Source organism: Corvus hawaiiensis, chromosome Z (assembly GCF_020740725.1).
Source record: "Corvus hawaiiensis isolate bCorHaw1 chromosome Z, bCorHaw1.pri.cur, whole genome shotgun sequence".
Lineage (NCBI taxonomy): Eukaryota > Metazoa > Chordata > Aves > Passeriformes > Corvidae > Corvus > Corvus hawaiiensis.
In genome coordinates this window covers 7,358,759-7,378,775 of record NC_063255.1, presented here as the reverse complement: position 1 = coordinate 7,378,775, position 20,017 = coordinate 7,358,759, and the positions used below count along the sequence as shown (strand labels likewise).

Below are 20,017 nucleotides of genomic sequence, written 5' to 3'. Positions count from 1 at the left end.
CATTCAGAACAGTTTAACATCACTATTTACATTTCTCTTTATGTAAGTTAGTATCACTGAATGTTAAAAGCAGCATATTTTATTCTAAAACTTTCTGCTTTCTGCTGTCTCTGCTCTAATGAAAGCAAATATGCATACCTGATGCAAAATGAAGTCTGCATTAAATCTGTACAAATAAAATGGCAATTTAAGCACTATTTAATAATCACAACGAGTACAAATATGCACATACACTTGCACATATGAACGATACAAATGCACTTTGTAAACACTGTGGGTGTAAAATTCCACGATGGGGCAGGTGCATCGTGTTTAACCACTATCAGTCTGCTTTCGTACTGGCCAGCTCCAGCCACTGTCCCGTCAGCTACGGTCGTCAGCTCAGCTAACTAAAACTTCCGGATAAAACCGGGCAGATCTTCTTTTAATTTCTACTTTTGTTACATTCATTAACAAGCTACTGAGGGCAAGCTGCCGACCCAGGAGCTATGGCGACTCCGCTTACAAAGCCTGCGGCGCCGTGCCCGCGGCGCAGGACCCTCGCTGAGGCACGGTGGCTTGCTTCTGCCGCGCTCGTCCCGTCGCTCCTGCAGCGGGGGGCGGGGAGGGGGGGGAAGGGCGAATGCCCCTTTTCCAAGAGAAAATGGGAGCGTGCCGTCGGGTGGGGTGCGCTGCCATACTCACGCTGCAGAGGCCCCGCTCCGCCCCGCCCGGGACACGGGAGCCCGGGGCCGCGGGGGTCTCAGCGCGGCACCCATCGGAAGCGATGCCCGCCGGCGGCGGTGCGGAGAGTGAAGGCGTTTCCCTGCGGGAAGGCCAGGGTGCGGATGGCGCCCGCCTCCCCCAGCGCCGCCCGGAGGCTGCCGCCCCCCTCCAGCTCCCCGCCGACCGGCCGCGGGGCGGCGCGACCGGTGCGCAGCCCGCGGAAGGCGCCGTGCAGACGCGGGCCCGGCCGCGGGCGCTTGGCCGTGGGGCTGCCTCCCGGGCTGCCCCCGGGGCTGCCCCCCGACCTGTCCCCCGCCTTGCCCCCCAGGCTTCGCAGGGCGGCGCGGCACTTCTCCGACACGACCCGCAGCATGGCATCCACGCCCTCCGCATCTTCCCGGCCGCTCCCTGCCGGGGCAGCGGCGGCGGTGGCGGCGGCGGCGGGAGGAGGAGGCAAAGGATGAAGAAGAGGAGGAGGAGGGAGGGCTGTCCCGTCGGCGCTTTGCGGGAGCATCAGCGTCTGCCGGAGAGAGGGAGCGCGAGTTTCGCGATCTGCGCTGCACCGCCCCGTCCTATTCCGCACCACACTGCGCCCCACTGCTCCATCCCACATCGCACGGCCCCATCCCACATCTCACTGCTCTGCCCCGAACTGTACCACCCTGACCCCCCACTGCCCGGCTCCACCCCGGACTGCTTTACCCCAAAACGCACCAATCCACATTGCCCTGCCCCACCCCGTCCCATCCCACACCACCCTGACCTGCACCACACAACTCCCATAACCCTACACTGCACAATCCCATTCCACATCTCCCACCACCCCGGCCCTGTCCCACCCAGTGCTACCTCACCCTGCACCCTGTTCCCCTCTGCAGCCGACATCACACTGTCACCCAGGGACCAGCTGGGCCGTGGCAGCCAGGCCAAATGGTGAGCAGCACTCACGTCAAGAACAGCGGCCAGCTGCCTGGCCTGACTTGCCAGCTCCTTCAGCTGCACGTTGCTCTCCCGCAGCGTCACCAGCTCTTCCTGCCTCTGTGTAAGGGTCTCCTGCAGCTGCGAAGGACAAATGGGGAAAGGAGTGGTTGAGACAGCCCCACCGTCCAGGGGCTGGGGGATGCTGCACACCAGGGCCCTGAAGTCGCCTCAGCAAGATGCAGCAGAACAAACACGGCGCAGGCTGGGAAGGTCTTTGGGTTTCCTACCTGGCTGTTTGCCTCCAGGGCATCTCCCAATGCTTGCTGGTGCTGGTCTGCCAGGTCCCTCCAGCACGGCTCGGGGGAAGACAGGGGCTGTGGGAGCACCTGCACCAGCATGCTACTCTGCAGCTGTGGGGTGCAGGGGCCAAAAGCCACCTCCTCACCAAGTGAGAAATCAAAATCAGTACAGTCCAGCGATGGTGGCATTAAGGTGGATACATCTGGAAGGAATAGCCACGAGTGTTAAGACTGTGGAGGTATGCATGTGCTCTGTTCTCCCCAGCCCCAACCCACCATTCTGGTTCTAAACATCCCTCTGGTATGTCCTGAGATGCTTTTACTTTACTGTGACAGCTGTGCACCCCAAATCTGTTTGGATTTAATTTGTCTCCTGTGGGAGAAAGCTCAGTGACAACTCAGGTCTCTAAGGGAGTGAGCAGGAATGCACTACCTTACAGACTGTCCCATGGTGGGACAAGCATGCAGTGAGTGGGCATCCAAAATTCCGAAAACAAAGCAAAAAAGAGGAGACCAAATGCAGCATGACTGCAGATGTGCGCATGCAGGTACGTTTGGCTCAAGTAAGGAGAAGTATCTACTTGCCAGGTATAAAATCACCGACAGTATCTCTGAACTCCTGGAAATCAAACTCTGGCCCATCCTGGAAGCAGGGACCCTGGCAGGGGTGAAGGAAATGATCCAGTGAGCAGGGCCCAGTGCTCAGACCTGCCCACACCACTGTTCATACCGTTCCAACAGTGTCTGCTGCCTGTGCTCACCAGCTTATCACAGTTCCAGCACCCCCAGGCACCATCCCCTTGCCACTTGCCACTAACCCATCTGACACATGGGACAAGATGCTGTCCTCTGCTGTGTCCATTTCGCAGGTTGGAAACCCGAGGCTAGGGGAGTTGCCAGCCCCCATCTGCTTGAGAGAGCTACCCCTCCAGGTGTCAAGTGCAGCCTAGGCTGTTCCGAACAGTAGGTTTACCTGCTGCAGGGTCACGGGGCCAGCTGGGGTGGTGGGAAGGATGGGGGCAGAGGCTGTCAAATCCTGCCAGTTGATGGTGCTGAGCACTAGGGACAGTCAGAGACAGAGGTGAGTAGCGCAGGCAGGGAAGGGCATAGCCGGGGGGGCATGGCAAAATGAGCAGCATGGCTGGGGGGCATCCTTGATGCAGGGCTGGGAAACATGGTGAGAAGGCACCAGGGAGGATACAGTGGACGTCATGGAGAAGGGTCGTGGCCGGGGGAACGCGGCGGAGGGCAAGTTGGGAGTGTTACAGCCGGGGGATGCTGGGCTGGGGAGCACGGTGGGGGACACCAGAGGGGCGCAGAAGGAGAAACGGGGAAGGGTACACGCCTGGGGGTCAAGGCTGTCCGCCACAGACTGACTCACCGAGGGCGGGCGCGGCGGGAGCCGGCGAGGGGCCGCTGCGGCGAGGTCGGGGCAGGAGAGCTCGGGGACTTTGGGCAGCGGGGGGCGTCCACGCCGTGTCCCCGCCGGGCCGGGCCGTCTTCTTGGCTAGGCGGACGGGCGGGCCCTGGACCGTGTTGGGGCAGATGGTGCCGAAGGCTCGGCGGCGGCCGCCCTGCTCCATGCTGGCGCCGCGGCCCCGGCCCCGGCCCCGGCCCCGGCCCCGACCCCGGCCCCGGCCCCGGCCCCGGCCTCGGCTCCAGCTCCGGTGCCGGCGGGAGCCGTCCGCCCCGCGCCCCGCTCGGCGCCGCCCCGCGGGCAGGGGCGCGGGGGGCCGCGGCCATGCCGGGGACTGCCCGCCCGCCTTCACTCCCCCGGGGCGCCGAATCCTCCCGCCGCCGCCCCGGGCTGCGCCGGCGGCTCCCGCGCCCGCGGAACCCTTCCCCGCGCCCGCGGAGCCTGGGCGGGTCGAGGGGGCTGCCCCGGAGGGAAACTTGAGGAGAGGCGCTGCCGGCCCCGCCACCACTGCCGCCCGTCCCCCCAGCACCTCATTGCCGCTCCCAGCCCCGCGGGTCTCTGCCGGGCAGCGCGAGCATCAGCCTGGGGGCTGGGCTGGTTTTTATAATGATGTTTGTTAAATGTCGTTACAGGGGTAGGGGCCGGGCTGGTTTTTATAACGATGGTTTTTAAATGTCTTTACAGAGGTAGGGGCCGTCTGCGTTGAAAGCCAAGGGGCACAGGGGAGTGTGTATGAAAAAAACCCGCCCATGGAATCTTGACTGTACCGATCCGCCCACCGGCACAGGGTACACTCACACCGGCAGAGGGTCCCACCCGCTGCTAGGAAAAGTCCAGCTGAAATCACCGGCGGGGCTGGCGGAGGATGAGCTGCCCCTAATTCCCTTGTGGTGGTCTTGTAGGCATTTTCTGTAACAGCAGTGTCGACAAAGGTTTCCTCGCTCTGCCTCACCACCTGACGGCAGGCCACTTGGAGCGCCGCCCGGTGCCCGGGTCCCCCCTGCCTTGAAAGGCGAGCACTCCCGAGGGCAGCTCTAGGTGTCTGTGAGGTCTTTTAACACCACTTTTGTGCACAGATACAAACGAAGAAATTTAAATATTTTACAACACTATGACTGTTTTCTGCCCTTGAATGTTTCCCGTGCTACAGTGCCAACCAGCTTAGGAGAGTGCATCTGGATTATAGACCTGCTAGAAAACTAAACAAACAAACCAACCTAGATGTTTTTATTATTCCACACTTTGTTTTCCTACACTTATGTCAGTGCATCTAAATTGTTTTTTCCCCGAGCCATGACCAAGCCAGCGGGTGCCAGTTTGAACCAGGGAATGACACTATTGGGCATCTTTTTTTTGGGGGGGGGGGATTGAGTTAACTGACGAGGTGAATTCGTTATGTGCCAATGTGTTTCCTCTCCCACCTGTGTACACATACCGCCAGCAAATAAACGAATAGAGGTAACAAGCAGAAAAGCGTTTATTCAACATTCAGTTGGTCCTTACACCGTTATCTTTATGGACCACCCTCCAAATAAATAACACAGTACGTGAGATTCAGTGTATTATTTACATGCTGGATTTTTAAAAAAAAATAGCAAAGGGACAGTGCAGGTGACATGTCACATAAAATCTTTTGCAAAACGCCATCTAATTTTTAAGCTCCAGTGACACTAAGGCTTAGTGGATCACACTACACCGACTCTGTGGAGCACAGACGCCGAGACAGAGCCGCCGCCACCACCACCCGCTGTCAGCCGTCATCCCCAAGCCAGGGGCACTTCTGGGCCACCTCCGGGGGCAGGAGGAGAGACAGGGACCGCCCGTTCAGAGACACCAGGAGCTGCAGCTGGTCCATGCAGTCCCGCAGGAGCTCCTCCGGATAGCCGCTGACTCGGAGGTCCAGGGGGCTGAGGTGGCGCAGGAGGCGGTCCGCCAGCCCCAGGCTGCTGGCTGCCAGCAGGGAGGGCGCGTATTTGGTGAAGGCATAGTCAGCCAGGCTGAGCTCTGCGACGCCCGCCGCCAGGCTCCGGGCGGCCGCCGCCTCCCCCGCGTCGGTCCCCCGAGCTTCCAGCCGCACCTGGCTGAAGTGTTCCAGGAAGAAGCTGACGGTGGGCGCCGCCAGGTCGAAGTGAAGGCGATGCAGGACGATGCACTCCAGGTTACGGAGCTGCTGGCGGGTGAAGGCGTCGCAGCAGAGGGCGAGAAGCTCCTTCACGCTAGGGGGGTGCACCTCCACCTGCGAGGGGGGACAGGACTGAGGACGCTGCCGCTGGGAAGCAGCGCAGGGGAGCTGGCGCGGAGGCCGGCCTGTCTGGGGCCCCCTCGGGCTGGCCTCGGCGGGCTGCAGAGACCCTGGCGGCGGGGCAGCCGGGCACCGCGGCCGCCCTACCTGCTTGGAGGCGATGAGCAGTGCCGTCACCCCCAGGAGCTGGAAGCAGTCGGCTGCCACAGGAGTGGTGGCGAGAAAGCGGTCGAGGATGTTGACGGCCAGGCAGAGTGACTCGAAGGAGAGCCCGAAGTGCCGGTGAACAGGGATGAGCCAGCTGACCAGCTTGCAGCGCGCCTCCGCCGTCACCTACGGCACCGGCAGCGGGGGTCAGGCGGGGCCGATCCCGGGCTACCCCGCCCGCTCCCCGCCGCCGGCCTCGCTGTCCCCACCTGCGGCTGCCGGGCGAGCGGCTCCCGCGGCTGGAAGCGGCTCTCCAGCCCCTTACGGGACCGGTACCAGCTCTCCCCGTAGTCGCGGAAAGCCTGCAGCTCCTGAGCGCTCTCCCTCGCCGCCGCCGCCGTCCCCAGGCGCCGCCGCCGTGCCGGGCGCCGCGGGCAGCTCCCGGGGGAGCCGCCGGGCCCCTGACGTTCCGGGGTGCCGCCGCGCCGCCCGGTCGCCGCCGTCACCATGGAGTGGGCGGCCGCGCCTGCTCCGCTCCGGTTGCGGCGGCGGCTATTTGAGCGGCGTGGTCGCCGCCGAGCTGTCACTGCCCGCCTCCCGGGCACGCCTCCCCGCCCGTCCCGGGGAGGTCGCCTGGGCATTTAGGGGATCACCGTCTCCAAAACAAAATCCGAGCCGCCGAAATGTCTGTCTCTTCTCTACCGCGTACCCTCAGGCTAGAAGGCTGTGGTGGAGTCGCCGTGTGACTGTGACCTCCCGAAGACGGGCCCCTCGCTCTGGCAGGGCACAGAGAGCAAAGCAGGCAGCAGTGCCGTAAACCCAGGGCAGAGCATGGAGCCAGCCAGCTGAACCTGCTGCATCTGTTTTGCCATTACAAAAGCAGGCGTCTCTCCAGCTCCTAGCAGTTCAACTCGGAACCCCACAAGCTTTAACAGCTACTGATCACTCCCCGTAACTAACACTTTTCACTGCAGGTCACCAGAAACAGCACAAATACACCAGGAGAGATACCTGGGAATGCTGGAGCTCCCCGGGCAATCTGGGGCTCAGTTACACTTCCATCCATGAATAGAGAACTATTTTAAACAGCCGAATGCAGGGAAATCAAAATAGTCCTGCACTCCATCCACCACTTTATAATGTGCTATAGCTATGGAAAGACCTGGAGAAAGAAAAAGCAAACCTCTTCTGGGTTAAGCGCTGGGAAAGATACCAGCGGGAAACAAGAGCTTCAAGCAGCCCATGATCCAGAAGCAAAAGAGGGGAGGAGGTGGGAATTCTACAACGTGAATGGCAGGAGCAGAAACTCCTCTCCGAGGTGAGGACAGAGACCAGGAGAACAAGCTGCCTTAAAAAAAAAACCAAAACACACATTGCAGACCACAGCTGAGACTACAGTGACCAAGACCCAGAAGAGATAGTGAGTGGTCTTGTGTCCAACAAATGCCTTGAGAAAAGTAACACAAAGGTGTTAAGAGAAGTCTTTATTAAATAAATAGAGCAAAAGAGAAAGATCATTCACCCAAAAGAGTACAGGCACAAAAGTTGCTCATGTATACTGCAGAAGCAGAAAGCCAGCACAGTATTTGTTTTTTTGTTTTGGTTTTTTTTTCTTGTTTTTTTTTTTTTTTTTTAAGATAACTGTGCTTATCTGTACACCACAGTGTAATCTCCTTAATCTGTTTTGCAGAAAACTGTTGCTCACGCATATCGTGCAATGTCCCAGTTATTACAATATATCCCCTTAATTTATTTCAGTTATTTATTTAAAAGATTACAAAGCAGAGCATGCTAGAAAAACGAAGAATAACTCTGAATTTCAACATTACCACCCATAAATGGAAAAAAACCTCCTATTCATCACAGTTGAATGAGGGAGAAGAACTCAAACTCGATTCACACATTCCCTAGGATCTAACCATTTGAGACCAATAACCCCTTTCCAAAATTCAAACCCAAAAGAAAGAGGAGCTTGCTAGTTACTGAATTACTGAAATGTTTTTCTAACTCATTTTTCCAAAGGATACAAATAAAATATCTCAACCAAAACAAAACTTAGGAAATTTGTTTAGGGTACAGATTTAGCTTGTATCTTCAATGAATATAATTTACACTTCAGTGTGGTTTTGACTTCAGTGTGGGAATACTGAAGGCAAAGTTGAGGTCTTATGGTCTAAGATCAAAACTTCCTATTCAAATGCTTCCTTGCCTAAATGGTGGTGTGAAAAACCCCCAAAACTCACTTCCTGTCTCCTATGAAATCAGGACTATCACTGGATTATCATAACGTACAAAAGAGTAACAGATGTGATCCCTGTTCCCTCAGAACTGTTAGCAAACTTTCCTCTTCCAGAACTAAGTGTAAGCTAATGTACACAAGCTGGACAGCAATACCAGTTCTGCTATGATAATCTAAATGGACAGGGTCCATAGATCCTGCATTTTTATGCATTCATTTTCCTCAGGGCCCTTTCTGTACACAATTAACCTCAGCTGTATAAAATCTTTTATTTTTCAGATTAAACCGAAGTTGTCATCTACACTGTGCCTCTGTCTGTAAAGACAGTTCCTAGTTGACAGCAACTGTTTAATGGCAAACCCTCCCCACCAATATATTCCTTATTTTTGAAAGCTGAGTTGGCAATCTAAAATTGCACTTCATAACTGGAAATAGTGTGGATAGGTGGAATATAAGATCATCTGATTAATTAAGCTACTCAGTTAAGGATTATTCAGTATTAAAGAAACAAGAAACAAAGGATCACACAAATATACAGTCATTGTGAGGAAGTACGGTAGGAGAGAACTGCCACTGGAAGTTTCCACTAGGAGCTTCTCTGGTATTTCCTTGAAGAGGGTCAACATGAACTTTGACCAACAAAGGGAAAAAAACCCCATGATCATCACTTGAAGGGGGGCTTGCAGAACTATGCAAAACTTAACATACAAAAAAGGGACAGCAAAATATAGTACAGTTGCAGGAGTTGCAAGGATCAGGGTAAATAGGGAGTAGCAACTGTGAAAAGAGGCACATCCTCTGTTTGGGAGGATCTGCTGGTCAGTACACGCCTCACCGAGCACTTGTTCACAGCAGTCCATACTATCACCTTATAGAGCATCTTCTTAATGTAAGTCATACAGAAAAAATAAGACTTCCCTAACATGTATTGGTTTAATACTGTAAATTCATAGTTCCAAAAAGAAATCATCCCTTATGAAACCCATACGAGAAACATTTGTCTTCTGTTTGCACACATGGAATTCTACTCAGCTAAGATTCTGGACTGAATCTTTAATCATCAGTACATACTGCACTGACGGCATGATTAGCACATTAAGCTAAAAAAAGAGGACTTGTTCACGGCCATGTCTCTTTTGAAAATAAACTGCTTGCAGTTATCATTCAAACAGACAAATGGCACCAAATATATTGTAAAGGCTAAACATATTCAATGTTCATCTTTAAACTGATAAAGAGAAAGATTGATCCTATGTAAAATCATGCAGTCTATCCCCATCATGGCTGGTATCAACCACACGAAGAATTTAAAAACTTTCAATTAATGTTGGAGTGCATATTTCCCCTGCAATTACTGAAGCTCTGATTTGTTAGTGATTTCTGGTTTCAGTTACCATTTTCTGTTTTTATCAGCTCTTTGATGATGTATAAGACTTTGTCATCTAGAAAAGAAAACAAACAAAATGGGTGAAAAAACAGTGAGTTTAAAAATTGATCCCCAAAACCCCAAAAAAATCATAAGAGAAGTCTAGCTCTCACCAACTTAAATTTCTAATGTTTTAGGCTACTCCAGAATCTAAAGCAAGACAAGCGATTACCATTTGGCAAGCAAAAGGACCAACAGTATCTACACAGTACATCATTATAAAATTATCCAATGAACGGCCAATGACCATTTCAGTATTTCACAAAAAAGATTGGGAAAGTGGTGGGTTAACTACAGATACATCAGCATACAGGAACTCCCTTTCTTCCCCACCTACAATATGCTCCTGAACATCCAGTGTCCAAAGTTTAAATTGTGCTCCACTATCTCTTACTTTTGGGAACCAACATGCAGTTGGTTAACCTAGATTTTGAGACAACTTGCACAACATTTACAAGTCATCCACACCTAGGATTCTCCACACACAGTCTCAATGCTGTTTTGAGATGCACGCCTCACCATTACTACCACTACCCTGCATGTTACTGTCAGGGATACCTTTAAAACAAGAGTTGTGCAGATCTTCATACGTCTGGGGTGAGCCACATAATATATGTAGTTAGTAATCACTTTTTGGACGCCTCTTAATGGAACATTCATGTCACACATGCTACTATGTGAGGATGCAGTGTACTAACAATTCCTCAGATTTGCCACAAGGTCCACTTAAACAGTAGTGCCAGCAATGCAGCAATAAAGTTACCTTCAAGTGACATTTTGGGATTTTCAAGCTTCTTCTTTAAAACGGACTCAATGAGAACTCTCAGCTGTTTGAAAATTACTGCTATCTTAACAGGAGCCTATAAAGAAAAAACATTTGCATTATCAGACATTTCATACCAAAATATAGCTCATAATATTACCGTACATATAAACAGAAGTTTGTAGTAAGATTCCTGCAAACATGATGCACATACATGACTCTTAATGGTAATGACAACCATGATGGATAGTATACTCATGAAATGACTGGGCTTACATTATGCCTTGGCTTTAAGCACCAATTGTTCATAGTATCAAAGCCTGAAGAACAGCAGCTCAGAAGGGTTCCCACACAACCAGTGTAAGAGGAAATTATTACTTTACCAAAAAGCCACCCAATTAATCGCCTTTTCTGCCCCAAGGTAACAAAGCTCGTATTACATTTATACCTGAAATAAAATAGCTACACATTTCCCTCTTGGGAGGTCTACCAGGCCTTCTGAGAAAGCAATCATGAGCCCTTCCTAAATCTCACTAGGAATTTGGATACCTAAAGCTGAACCCTCTCCCAGAAATATTTAATTTTATCCTTCCCTCCCTATTTCAGTCTTTATTTCATTTATATGCTGCCTTTAGTCCAACAAGTAGCTGCTATGGCAGAAGCACAAAATGCAATGTATTCTGCTTAGCATCTCAGTAGAAAAGTAGAAATTCTGAAACACTCTGTAAGATGTGACTAACCCAGCAACTGCGCCACTGTAGCAATCCAGGGACCAGGAAAAAAAGCTCCAACAAACCCACAAGGGACCTGCTTTCTAAAATTCCCTATTCATGATAAGCAGTGAATTCAATTAGATGGTTGCTTACTTGGATCAGCAGACTGCAAAAGATGCTTTTGTTGCTTATAGTTGTCTTTGAGAGTAGCACATCGCCCACAGGAGCACAGAAAATTGTAACCAAGTAGCTGTCAGGATAGCAAAACCCACTACTTGCCATTTACCAGAATTCACAGAGGATCTTTTCATGACAACTGTTTTGTCTGCAAAAATATGCTAGGAAAACGCTCTCAGCCTTTCCATTTCCAAATAAAGCTTTCACGTATGGAAAGGAAAAAACCTAATCAAGGAAACCAAACACCCCAAACCCAAGTAAGCAGCTATTTTACAATACGGATTTTTTTCTTTTTCAAGTAACTCCATCTGCACTATAAAGTAGTATACAGTATACAGTAGTGTGCTAAAGACGAATATGTAGTTACAAGATTATAAGATTGTAGGAAAGGGTAATATAAAAACAGTACACTCCTCTGCTTTCAGTGCAAGCTCTATTAAAAAAAGGCTTAGTCTGCATCCACTTTCAATACTTTTCTGAAAGAACACTTTCTTCTTGAAGAGAGAGGGAACTGATTTGTTGCAAACCACATATGACAAGTCTATTCTTTTGAGTGTGATTTATTAAGATTTCATCACATGTATATAAAATTTCCCATCATTCTTTTTAATTTTCTCCCCCTTTCTTCCTTCTTTTCTCCATCTTCCATATACAGTGGTCTGAATCAAGCTGATACATCAACTGAGTAATACAAAAGCCCACAGAACCATAAAAGGTAGTTTAGTTGTAACTCCAACGCACCTGAAAATGGATCCAACCATCAACTGTCAGGAGACGCTCGCGATGCTGCACTTCTATATCCCCACCAAAAAGCAAAATGGGAAAGGGGGATATTAAAGTAGTCTCTCTCAGATACACCCTGGCGTACCTCACCTGCATATAAACAAACATAAACAAATAAAAGCAACAACAAAAAATCCTAAACCATGTAACATCTATAACAATAAATCTGATTGCTACTCCTACCCGCAAAAAATACTTTTTTTTTCTTTTTTAAGATGCAACCAACAAAAGTTATTGGACACAATCAATAGCTATTTGTCTGCCTTACACCACTTAAAATAATTCACCTCTAAGTAAGTGGCAGGCTTATATGCTGGAAGTTAGGTAAAGCCACAGTTACCTTCTTAAAGCTCAAATGGAAAGGTAATGTTAGCCTAGTAGTGTTCACAGAAGCTACATTAAAAGTAATAAAACTACTGAGGTAAAAGGGAGGAAAAGCTCTTTCATTATACATTCTTCTTGGGAGCAGCTATTTTTTCAATTTGTCTGCATCCACATATGCACATGCATAAATGTGGTACACCCAGACATACACTGCATGAAGTACGGGGCTCAGCATGTGCTGCTTCTGGCTTTGGAGCATCTCAAAGACAGAATGAGGTGAAATGAGTTGTAGTGGGAAGAATGGACATAAAAAGAGTGCACCCCCACACAAAATTGCAGGCTTTGTCTGCCCTACTGTTCATGGAAAAACTTACCTACCTTAGCTGCTGTCTTGTCATCAGACTATGATGTTCTTGGGGGCAAGAAGTACTTTCAGGTCTCAAAAAATACTATCACTTTATATGCATTAAAAAGTCTAATGCTTTCTGCTTCTCTACAGTAAATTTGGCCAATAAGCAACTGCTGTCAAACTTCTGTTACACCAGAAATGTAACTAAATACAAACACTTGAATTCAGCAAATACCTGACAAGGTTTTCAGTTGAAAGGGAAAGAAAGTGACAGGGAAAATAATGCAATTCACTTAGGGAGTTCAGCAGTCCATTACAGAATTGGCTATTTTATTACTGGGTTAAGTCAGTACCAAATTTCAAAACCTTAGAACAGTGAAAAAGTAGACTTTGAAAAGTTACTACTACATTCTACTGTGTAAAGTAATACTAAAATCAGCAAGACTGTACTTAAAAAGTCAATTATATTATTAAGTTAAATGATACAAAGAAAATGCCTTTCATTTATAGCTATCAGTTTCACCATGAACATATTTGTTCATGATCTTCAGCTTTACCTTCTTGTTCTTCAGCACTCAGATGACTCATTTTTATGTTTTTTAGGATCATTAGATAATAAAAGACTCTTTAAGATAAAACATTTAGATATTAAATAACATACACTAGTTTAAAGTATACTAGAGGTGTAACTCCACCTTTACACAAACTATTAGCTGCATTCACTATCTTCAACTTACCTTCTCCTGGTAAAGCAGCCATCCATATGTCTGCAAGTCTCGATTTACAGAGGAGGGATGAACTTGCGCTTTACCCTGAGCAGTTTCTACCATGCAAGCCAGCTTCTCTGTAATATCCACAGACTTTGCATACAGTATTTTTCCTACGTTGTCATAGAGCCCTGCAGTCAACACAGCTTTAAGAAGAGCTATTTCACTGGGAGACGGGGATTGTGTGGCTCCATTTCCATCCCATCCACATTGCATTGAAGGTGCTGTGAACCCTGCTGCTCTGACCAGCCTTATGAGTTCTTGCTTCACATCCTGAAATTAGGATATTAGTTAAGTTTTTAATTCAAAAATTACATACTTCACTTCAGCAGCAGGAAATGACATTTCATCTGAATTATTCATGCTCTCCAAGGGAAAGTCCCTTACTAGAAAAACCACTTGTGTTTTCTGCAGCCACACTGGAATCCTAGCTATTTCTATGAGAAAAACATCATCTATAAAACAATCTGATATCTGGAATATAGGATTAGACATATGGAAATACATATGCTGCAAATACTAAATCTCTACTTGTAGTTAAAATGAAAAAGATATAGCTACATCAAAGATCCAGTTCTGCTTAGAAGTACTCAGTCACCCAAACTTAAAAGAAAAGATCAATTAAAACATTTTCTTACCAAAACTAAGAGGTTATTCACATAAGTTTGTGGCTCATCTTTTAAATTAACTGTTAATAGATATGTTATTTGATATCAAGAATAATATAAATATTTTAATTCATGAAGTTTTGATCGTCTGATGGAAGTAAGGCCTAGCTTCTCCAATGGCAGTGACTACAAAACTGTTTACCAAAGCGTGCATATCAAAACTCAAATACAAACACAGCTGCTTTGATTGAGAGTGCACATTTCATCAGTCCCTAGAATTCCACTTGCTTTTATCTTGTCTAAATAGTAACTGTGATGTATCACCTCTTTAAAAGGGAATGACATTTTCAGAGGAAAATTTTAACAAATAACTTATGAGTGCAGAGCAGAACATAGAATGCTTTACCTCCAGAGTTAACAGCGACGTCCTATTAAGAAAATTTCTTCTGCAATAAGTCATTTCAGCACGATATCCCCCTTCCTGTCGAGCCCTTTTCCACCTAAGGAAAAAACTGTGTCTTATTAGAGCAGGAAGAAACCCATCAAGACTATAACAACAGATGTGGCACTAAGTTAAAAAAGAATAATGTATTTTGGTAAGCATTCTCCACTCTAACGTAAGTTGTATTAATGAAGATGAATACTGTTGGTCTAAGGGCACTCCAGAGAACATGCCTGTAACATAGATTTGACAGATACTAACAAAAATACAAGGTGATTTACTCTCAAAACCCACATTTCTGCCTGTCTTGACAGTCAAAACAAAATTCAGATTTAGTGGTAATACCCTAAAAAGGAAAAAACCACATTTTATACATTTGTGCTTTATCAAATACAAAATATTCTGGTCAAAATACCACAAACAGCAAACAAAATACTTTAAACACTAGGATAAACCCACACAGTAAACCTCTATAGGTGTGTAAGCATAGTTAAAAGAAGTTGAAGAACAACACACTAAGCAAGCTATCCATTTGTGTTACAGTATTGGCAATCTATTGCTACTCCAAAGAGAAAAAACTTGAAGTGAAAGCAGTTCCAGAGATATTAAGGATTCTTCACATAACTGCATTACTTAAGTGTTATCTGCTACTGGTTACGAGCATAGGAGAACCATCACTTACCCCAGATAAGCATTGTAGATTGTTATATGGTCTGAAACTGCCATAGCTAGAGATGATTTTGCAAGATCTGCTTCATCTTTTTGACCAATAGGTGTAGTAAATGGGGATTTTTCTGTCATAACAGCAGCCAGAGTTGCCTGCAATTATAAAGTACACATCACTTAAAAATATTTTATTATAAGCTTACAGGTTTGTAATACAAATAGTCTTAAATTTTGTTTTGCCAATATCAGAATTACAGGCTTGGGTTGCAAGGGACCTTAAACTAGTTTCATGCCCCTGCTATAGGCAGGGACACCTTCTACTAAACCATGTTGCTCAAAGCCCCACCCAACCTGGCCTTGAACACTTCCAGGGATGGGACATCCACAACTTCTCTGGTCAACCTGTTCCAGTGCCTCACCACCCTCACAGTAAAGAATTTCTTCCTAATATCAAAACAAAACCAATCCTCTTTCAGTTTAAACCATTCCCTCTTGTCCTATAACCATATGCCCTTGTAAGAGGTTCCTCTCCAATGCCCTTCAGATACTGAAAAGCTGCAATTAGGTCATCCTGAAGCCTTCTCTTCTACAGGCTGAACAAGCCCAATTCTCTCAGTCTCCTCAAAGGAGAGGTACTCCAATCCTCTCCAGTCATCTTTGTGATAACCTCTGGACTCACTCCAACAGGTCCACGTCCTTCTTGTGTTGGAGACCTGGAGTCACATACAGTGGTCCAGATGGGTCTCAGCAGAGCAGAGCAGAAGGGCAGAATCCCCTCCCTCCCCTGCTGCCCACACTGCTCTGGATGCAGCCTAGGACACGTTTGGCTCTCTGGGCTGTGAGTGCCCATGGCTGGGTCATGTCCAGCCTCTCACCCACAGCACCCCCAAGTCCTTCTCTCCGGGCTGCTCTCAGTCTGTTCATGCCCAGCCTGAGTTTATACCAGGGTTTGTCCTGACCCTGGCGCAGCACCAGCACTTGGCCTTGTGAGCTTCGCATCTGCCCACTTCTCCAGGTACCTCTGGATGACATCCCATCCTTCAGGTGTGTCAAAAGCACCACTCAGCTCGGGGTCATCTTCAGATTTGCTGAGGGTGCACTCAACGTCTTCATCTACGTCACTGATGAAGACACTAAATAACATTGGTCCCAATACAGACCCCTGAGGGCACCACTTGTCACTGATGTCCATCAAGACTCTGAGCCATTAACCATCACCTTCTGGGTGGAACTGTACAACCACTTTCTTATCCTTCTAATAGTTTATCCACTGAATCCATCTCTCTCCAATTTAGAGAGAAGCATGTTGTGGGGGACCATGTTAAAGGCTTTACAGAAAGTCTAGATAAACAAATATGTAGCCTTTCCCTTACCCACTGATGTGGTCACTCCACGACAGAAAGCCACTGGGTTGGGCAGACAGGACTTGCCCTGGGTTAAGCCATGCTGCTGTCTTGAATCACCTCCCTGTCCTCCAAGTGCCACAGTGTATTTCTAGGAGGATCTGTTCCATGATCTTCCCAGGTACAGAATTGAAGCTGACAGCTTAGTAGTTCCCAAGTAGTTCCCTCTTATCTACTTATTAAAAAAAAGATGGGTACAATGTTTCCCCTTCTCTAGTCACCTGGGACTTCACCTGACTGCCGTAAAAGAGGTTGCCATTGAAGACTGAGGCAAAAACATTGCTGAGTACCTCAACCCTCTCCTCATCTGTTGTTACCATTTCATCAGCTGCGGCACATTTTCTTTGACCTTCCTTTTCTGGCTGACACAGCTGTACAACCTCTTCTTACTCTTCTTTGTGTCCCTTGCCATGTTCAGCTCCCTCTTTGCCACGGTCTTCCTCACCCCATCCCTTACACAACTAGACAGCATCCCTATACTCTTTCCAGGACACCTGTCCTTGCTTCTGCACTGCTTGTGCATTTACTTGTTGCCCTTGAGCTGGACCAGCAGGTCTCCCCTCAGGCCCATCGACTGTATTCCCTGCCTGACTTCTTGCACCTGAGAAATAGTAGCTCTTGTACTCTAAGAAGAGTATATAATATTTAATTATAGCTTATCTTCTACTAAGTCTCAAGGAAAACTCAGCACCCTAAGAATTTCTTATATAGAATTCAGCACTTGCTTATATTAAAGCCACCATTTATATAGTGTTTTACATGCAAGGATAAAAACCATTAAATCTCAAAACTCACATGAAATATTTTACCAAGTGACAGGGCAATGAAGGTCAGATTAATCAAGTGCTTTAGGTTATAACACATTAAAAGGAGACATCAAGAATTTTAACTTTCACATTCCAGGAACTAACATACTCATGTTTTCTCCTAATTTGCAGTGAATTAAATGGATTAGGTGAAAATAAAAACCATGCCACAGCCTTTATAAATAAATTAATTATTTACAATCAATTAATTTGCAGTAACTCTGATAATGTTCTTGGCCACAAACTGTGGGGTAGCCCAGACTGCCCAACCCACATGTAAGAGGATGTTTTCTTTAAATGTCAGATTCCCTGGGATCACCATGGATAGAACTGGAGAGCAAGCCTGATTATCCACTGTGGAGAGTTCCTAGGAGTTCAGAATCATAGAATCATTTTAGGTCAAAAAAGACCTTTAAGATCATTGAGTCCAACCAAAGAACACTTACGTTATTCCCCTCCATGATGTCTGGGTGCCCTCACCCTAAACATTTTAACTTCTTGCATCATCTTTTCAAAATATCACATTATAAGAAATCAGATTAATTGCAAAGAGTTAACCATTTTTATACTTTTTAAAATATAATTTCTTACTCACCACAGGATCCAAGCAGCCAAATATAGCACCAAATATAAGCATTTTGCCAATCTTTACATTAACAGGAAGGGCTGCAAGGTGCTGGCCCAATGGAGTCAGCTTGGGCACATGTAACTGACAAGCCCCAATCTTCCTCAACAGGTTCATTGCATTACCAATTACTTGCTGCTGTGGCGGATCTAACGCTCTGGAAAGAAAATCTTCAGGAGAGCCAAGACTACATTTCTGTGAAGTAAAGGGGCATATATTTCAATATAAAAATTTATTATTAAAAAGTTTTCCAACAGCTATGCAGAAAACTGCAAAGCTGTTCTTGCATCAAAAGTTCACAATCCCTCCCCATTAAACAAGTCTCTTGCTTCCCAGAAGGCTGATCTGCCCCACATTAGGTTAACAAAACTTCATTGTTTGGAAGGGCTCCATATGGCATGACCACTGTTGAGAGAAGTGTGTTACCAACGACCACTGATGAGCAAGAGACTCAATCCTCATGGGATGCAGTTCAACCTAGCACTAATTTGTCAGGTTGCTCATCTTTCCATGCACATCCTACTCACTTAGGACACGATGAGAGGTAAAGGAATTGCTCCCTTAAGCAGAAATCAATTAGAAAGCTATTTAACAAAGTTTCAATTGTTACTCTGAGGCAACTGCAATCATATAGTAGACTATTCTCACTGAACAGTACGCTCCTATTATCCAGCAGTCAAGTGCTGAGTTACCCCCTGACCTGTGGGAGAAGCCCCATTAAGTAATTACATTGGATCAGGTCTGTCGTAGCAAACCTTTTTAGCTACTAAGGCCAGTAATTCCAAACCAGGCAATAGTATGAAGGTGTAATTTCTCCAAAGGCATGTGTAGTATTTTAGCTACCAAGCCTTTTGTTATGTTTTCTCTCCCATCCAGCTGAGGACAAGAATAATAGAGGCGCTTTGGGGCCACCCAGCGTCAAGCCAAGGTCAACCCACCACACAAGGTTAGCAATTCTAAAACCAAAAACCATACCATAATATGAAGGCATAATTCCTCCAAAGGCACACGCAATATTTCTGGAACAGAATATTCCATGAAACTCTCAAACCTGCAACATCACAAAAACACAGAAACATATATTCAACTAAATCTTTGAATTAAACTTGTAAATCTGGGTTTGACATGGTCACTCTTCCAGTTTTTCTCTTGAATGGCAATGGCATGGGTAAGCCATTCATACTTTGAATTAAGGCATGTGTTGTGGCTTGAAAAACAAGTTTTAGTCAGAGAGGGAAAGGCAGGAAACCCCAATTTTCAAAACAAATCTTTAATGCTTTCAAACTGAAAGTCTTGTATGTGATTAAAAGGGACGCTTCATTGGTTGTATCAGAAGCCTTTAACCTTTGTTTCTCAGCTGAAAGTCACTTCAGGCTTTCACAGAAGCAGGAAAAAGGTTATTCCACTGCAGTAACAGAAACTAATTCTGCAGTGCCCCCATCTCTTATCCACAGAGATACCTCCTCAGAAACCTACAGATTTGCCTGATAAAAAATTCAAAGCTCAGGAGATAAGGTTTGCACACATTTGATGTGAACAAAGCCAGTGTTAAAAAATTCATGTTCTACAATTCCTTGTGCTGCATTTTTCCTTTAATTATGGATACTTTTAAAAAAACACATTCTAGAAATATTAAGAGTAAAATTAACTTTTTTAAAAAAAATGCAAAAGACTACCGTAACACTTTATATATATGACATTCAAACTCTTGTTTTGGTTGAGTTTTTTTCCAGTTTTATCTTTCTGGTTTGCAGTAAATAATGTGAATTTCAACAAGAATTCTTGGTTTTTCACAGAAAAACAAAAAGACAGTATCTATGTGATTTACATAATTCTGCTAAGTTTACAATACCTGTCTCTCGTGTACATTCGGAAGCAGAACCCATCCCTAACACGCCCGGCTCTTCCTTGCCGCTGCAGAGCACTAGCTTTACTAACAAAGGTCTCTTCCAGGGAACTCATCTGACTGCTTTCGTGATACCTTAAAAATTATAAAGCAAAAGCCTGTTCAGATTTCAGAATTAAAATCTGCACATACATATAACCTGAACATCAGCACACTGACAATATATTTAATGAGCAATTATTTGAAAATATATTTAGTTTTGAAAATTAAGCATGGGTGGAACTGTATATTACAAAACCTTGAATACAACTCACCAATGAAACTGTAAATATTGGAAAATGAAAACTTT

General features: G+C 46.6%; 3 protein-coding genes across 4 annotated transcripts in view; all 3 read right to left on the bottom strand.

Moving 5' to 3' along the window:
• Positions 1-618: 618 nt before the first annotated feature.
• On the bottom strand, positions 619-3,508 carry MCIDAS (multiciliate differentiation and DNA synthesis associated cell cycle protein). The gene is made up of 6 exons (XM_048291266.1): positions 3,307-3,508; positions 2,899-2,984; positions 2,511-2,583; positions 1,914-2,128; positions 1,654-1,764; positions 619-1,225 (listed from the first exon to the last, which is right to left on the bottom strand). Exons 1-6 carry the CDS (start codon positions 3,506-3,508, stop codon positions 743-745), a joined length of 1,170 nt encoding a protein of 389 aa, XP_048147223.1. The 3' UTR covers positions 619-742.
• Positions 3,509-4,801: 1,293 nt separating this feature from the next.
• CCNO (cyclin O) lies at positions 4,802-6,372 on the bottom strand. The gene is made up of 3 exons (XM_048291265.1): positions 6,001-6,372; positions 5,732-5,917; positions 4,802-5,578 (listed from the first exon to the last, which is right to left on the bottom strand). The coding sequence occupies exons 1-3, from the start codon at positions 6,370-6,372 to the stop codon at positions 5,093-5,095; spliced, it is 1,044 nt and encodes a 347-aa protein (XP_048147222.1). The 3' UTR covers positions 4,802-5,092.
• An 828-nt stretch (positions 6,373-7,200) lies between these two features.
• Positions 7,201-20,017, bottom strand: part of DHX29 (DExH-box helicase 29) — a 29,104-nt gene continuing 16,287 nt past the window's right edge. For both annotated transcript variants that reach the window (XM_048290598.1, XM_048290599.1), the window contains 9 exons: positions 19,675-19,803; positions 18,798-18,873; positions 17,793-18,017; positions 15,005-15,141; positions 14,287-14,380; positions 13,243-13,545; positions 11,791-11,922; positions 10,160-10,256; positions 7,201-9,412 (listed from right to left, as the gene is read on the bottom strand). In XM_048290598.1, coding sequence (XP_048146555.1) covers positions 9,357-9,412; positions 10,160-10,256; positions 11,791-11,922; positions 13,243-13,545; positions 14,287-14,380; positions 15,005-15,141; positions 17,793-18,017; positions 18,798-18,873; positions 19,675-19,803 — 1,249 coding nt within the window. In that variant the 3' untranslated portion in view covers positions 7,201-9,356. The remainder of the gene's footprint in view (positions 9,413-10,159; positions 10,257-11,790; positions 11,923-13,242; positions 13,546-14,286; positions 14,381-15,004; positions 15,142-17,792; positions 18,018-18,797; positions 18,874-19,674; positions 19,804-20,017) is intronic.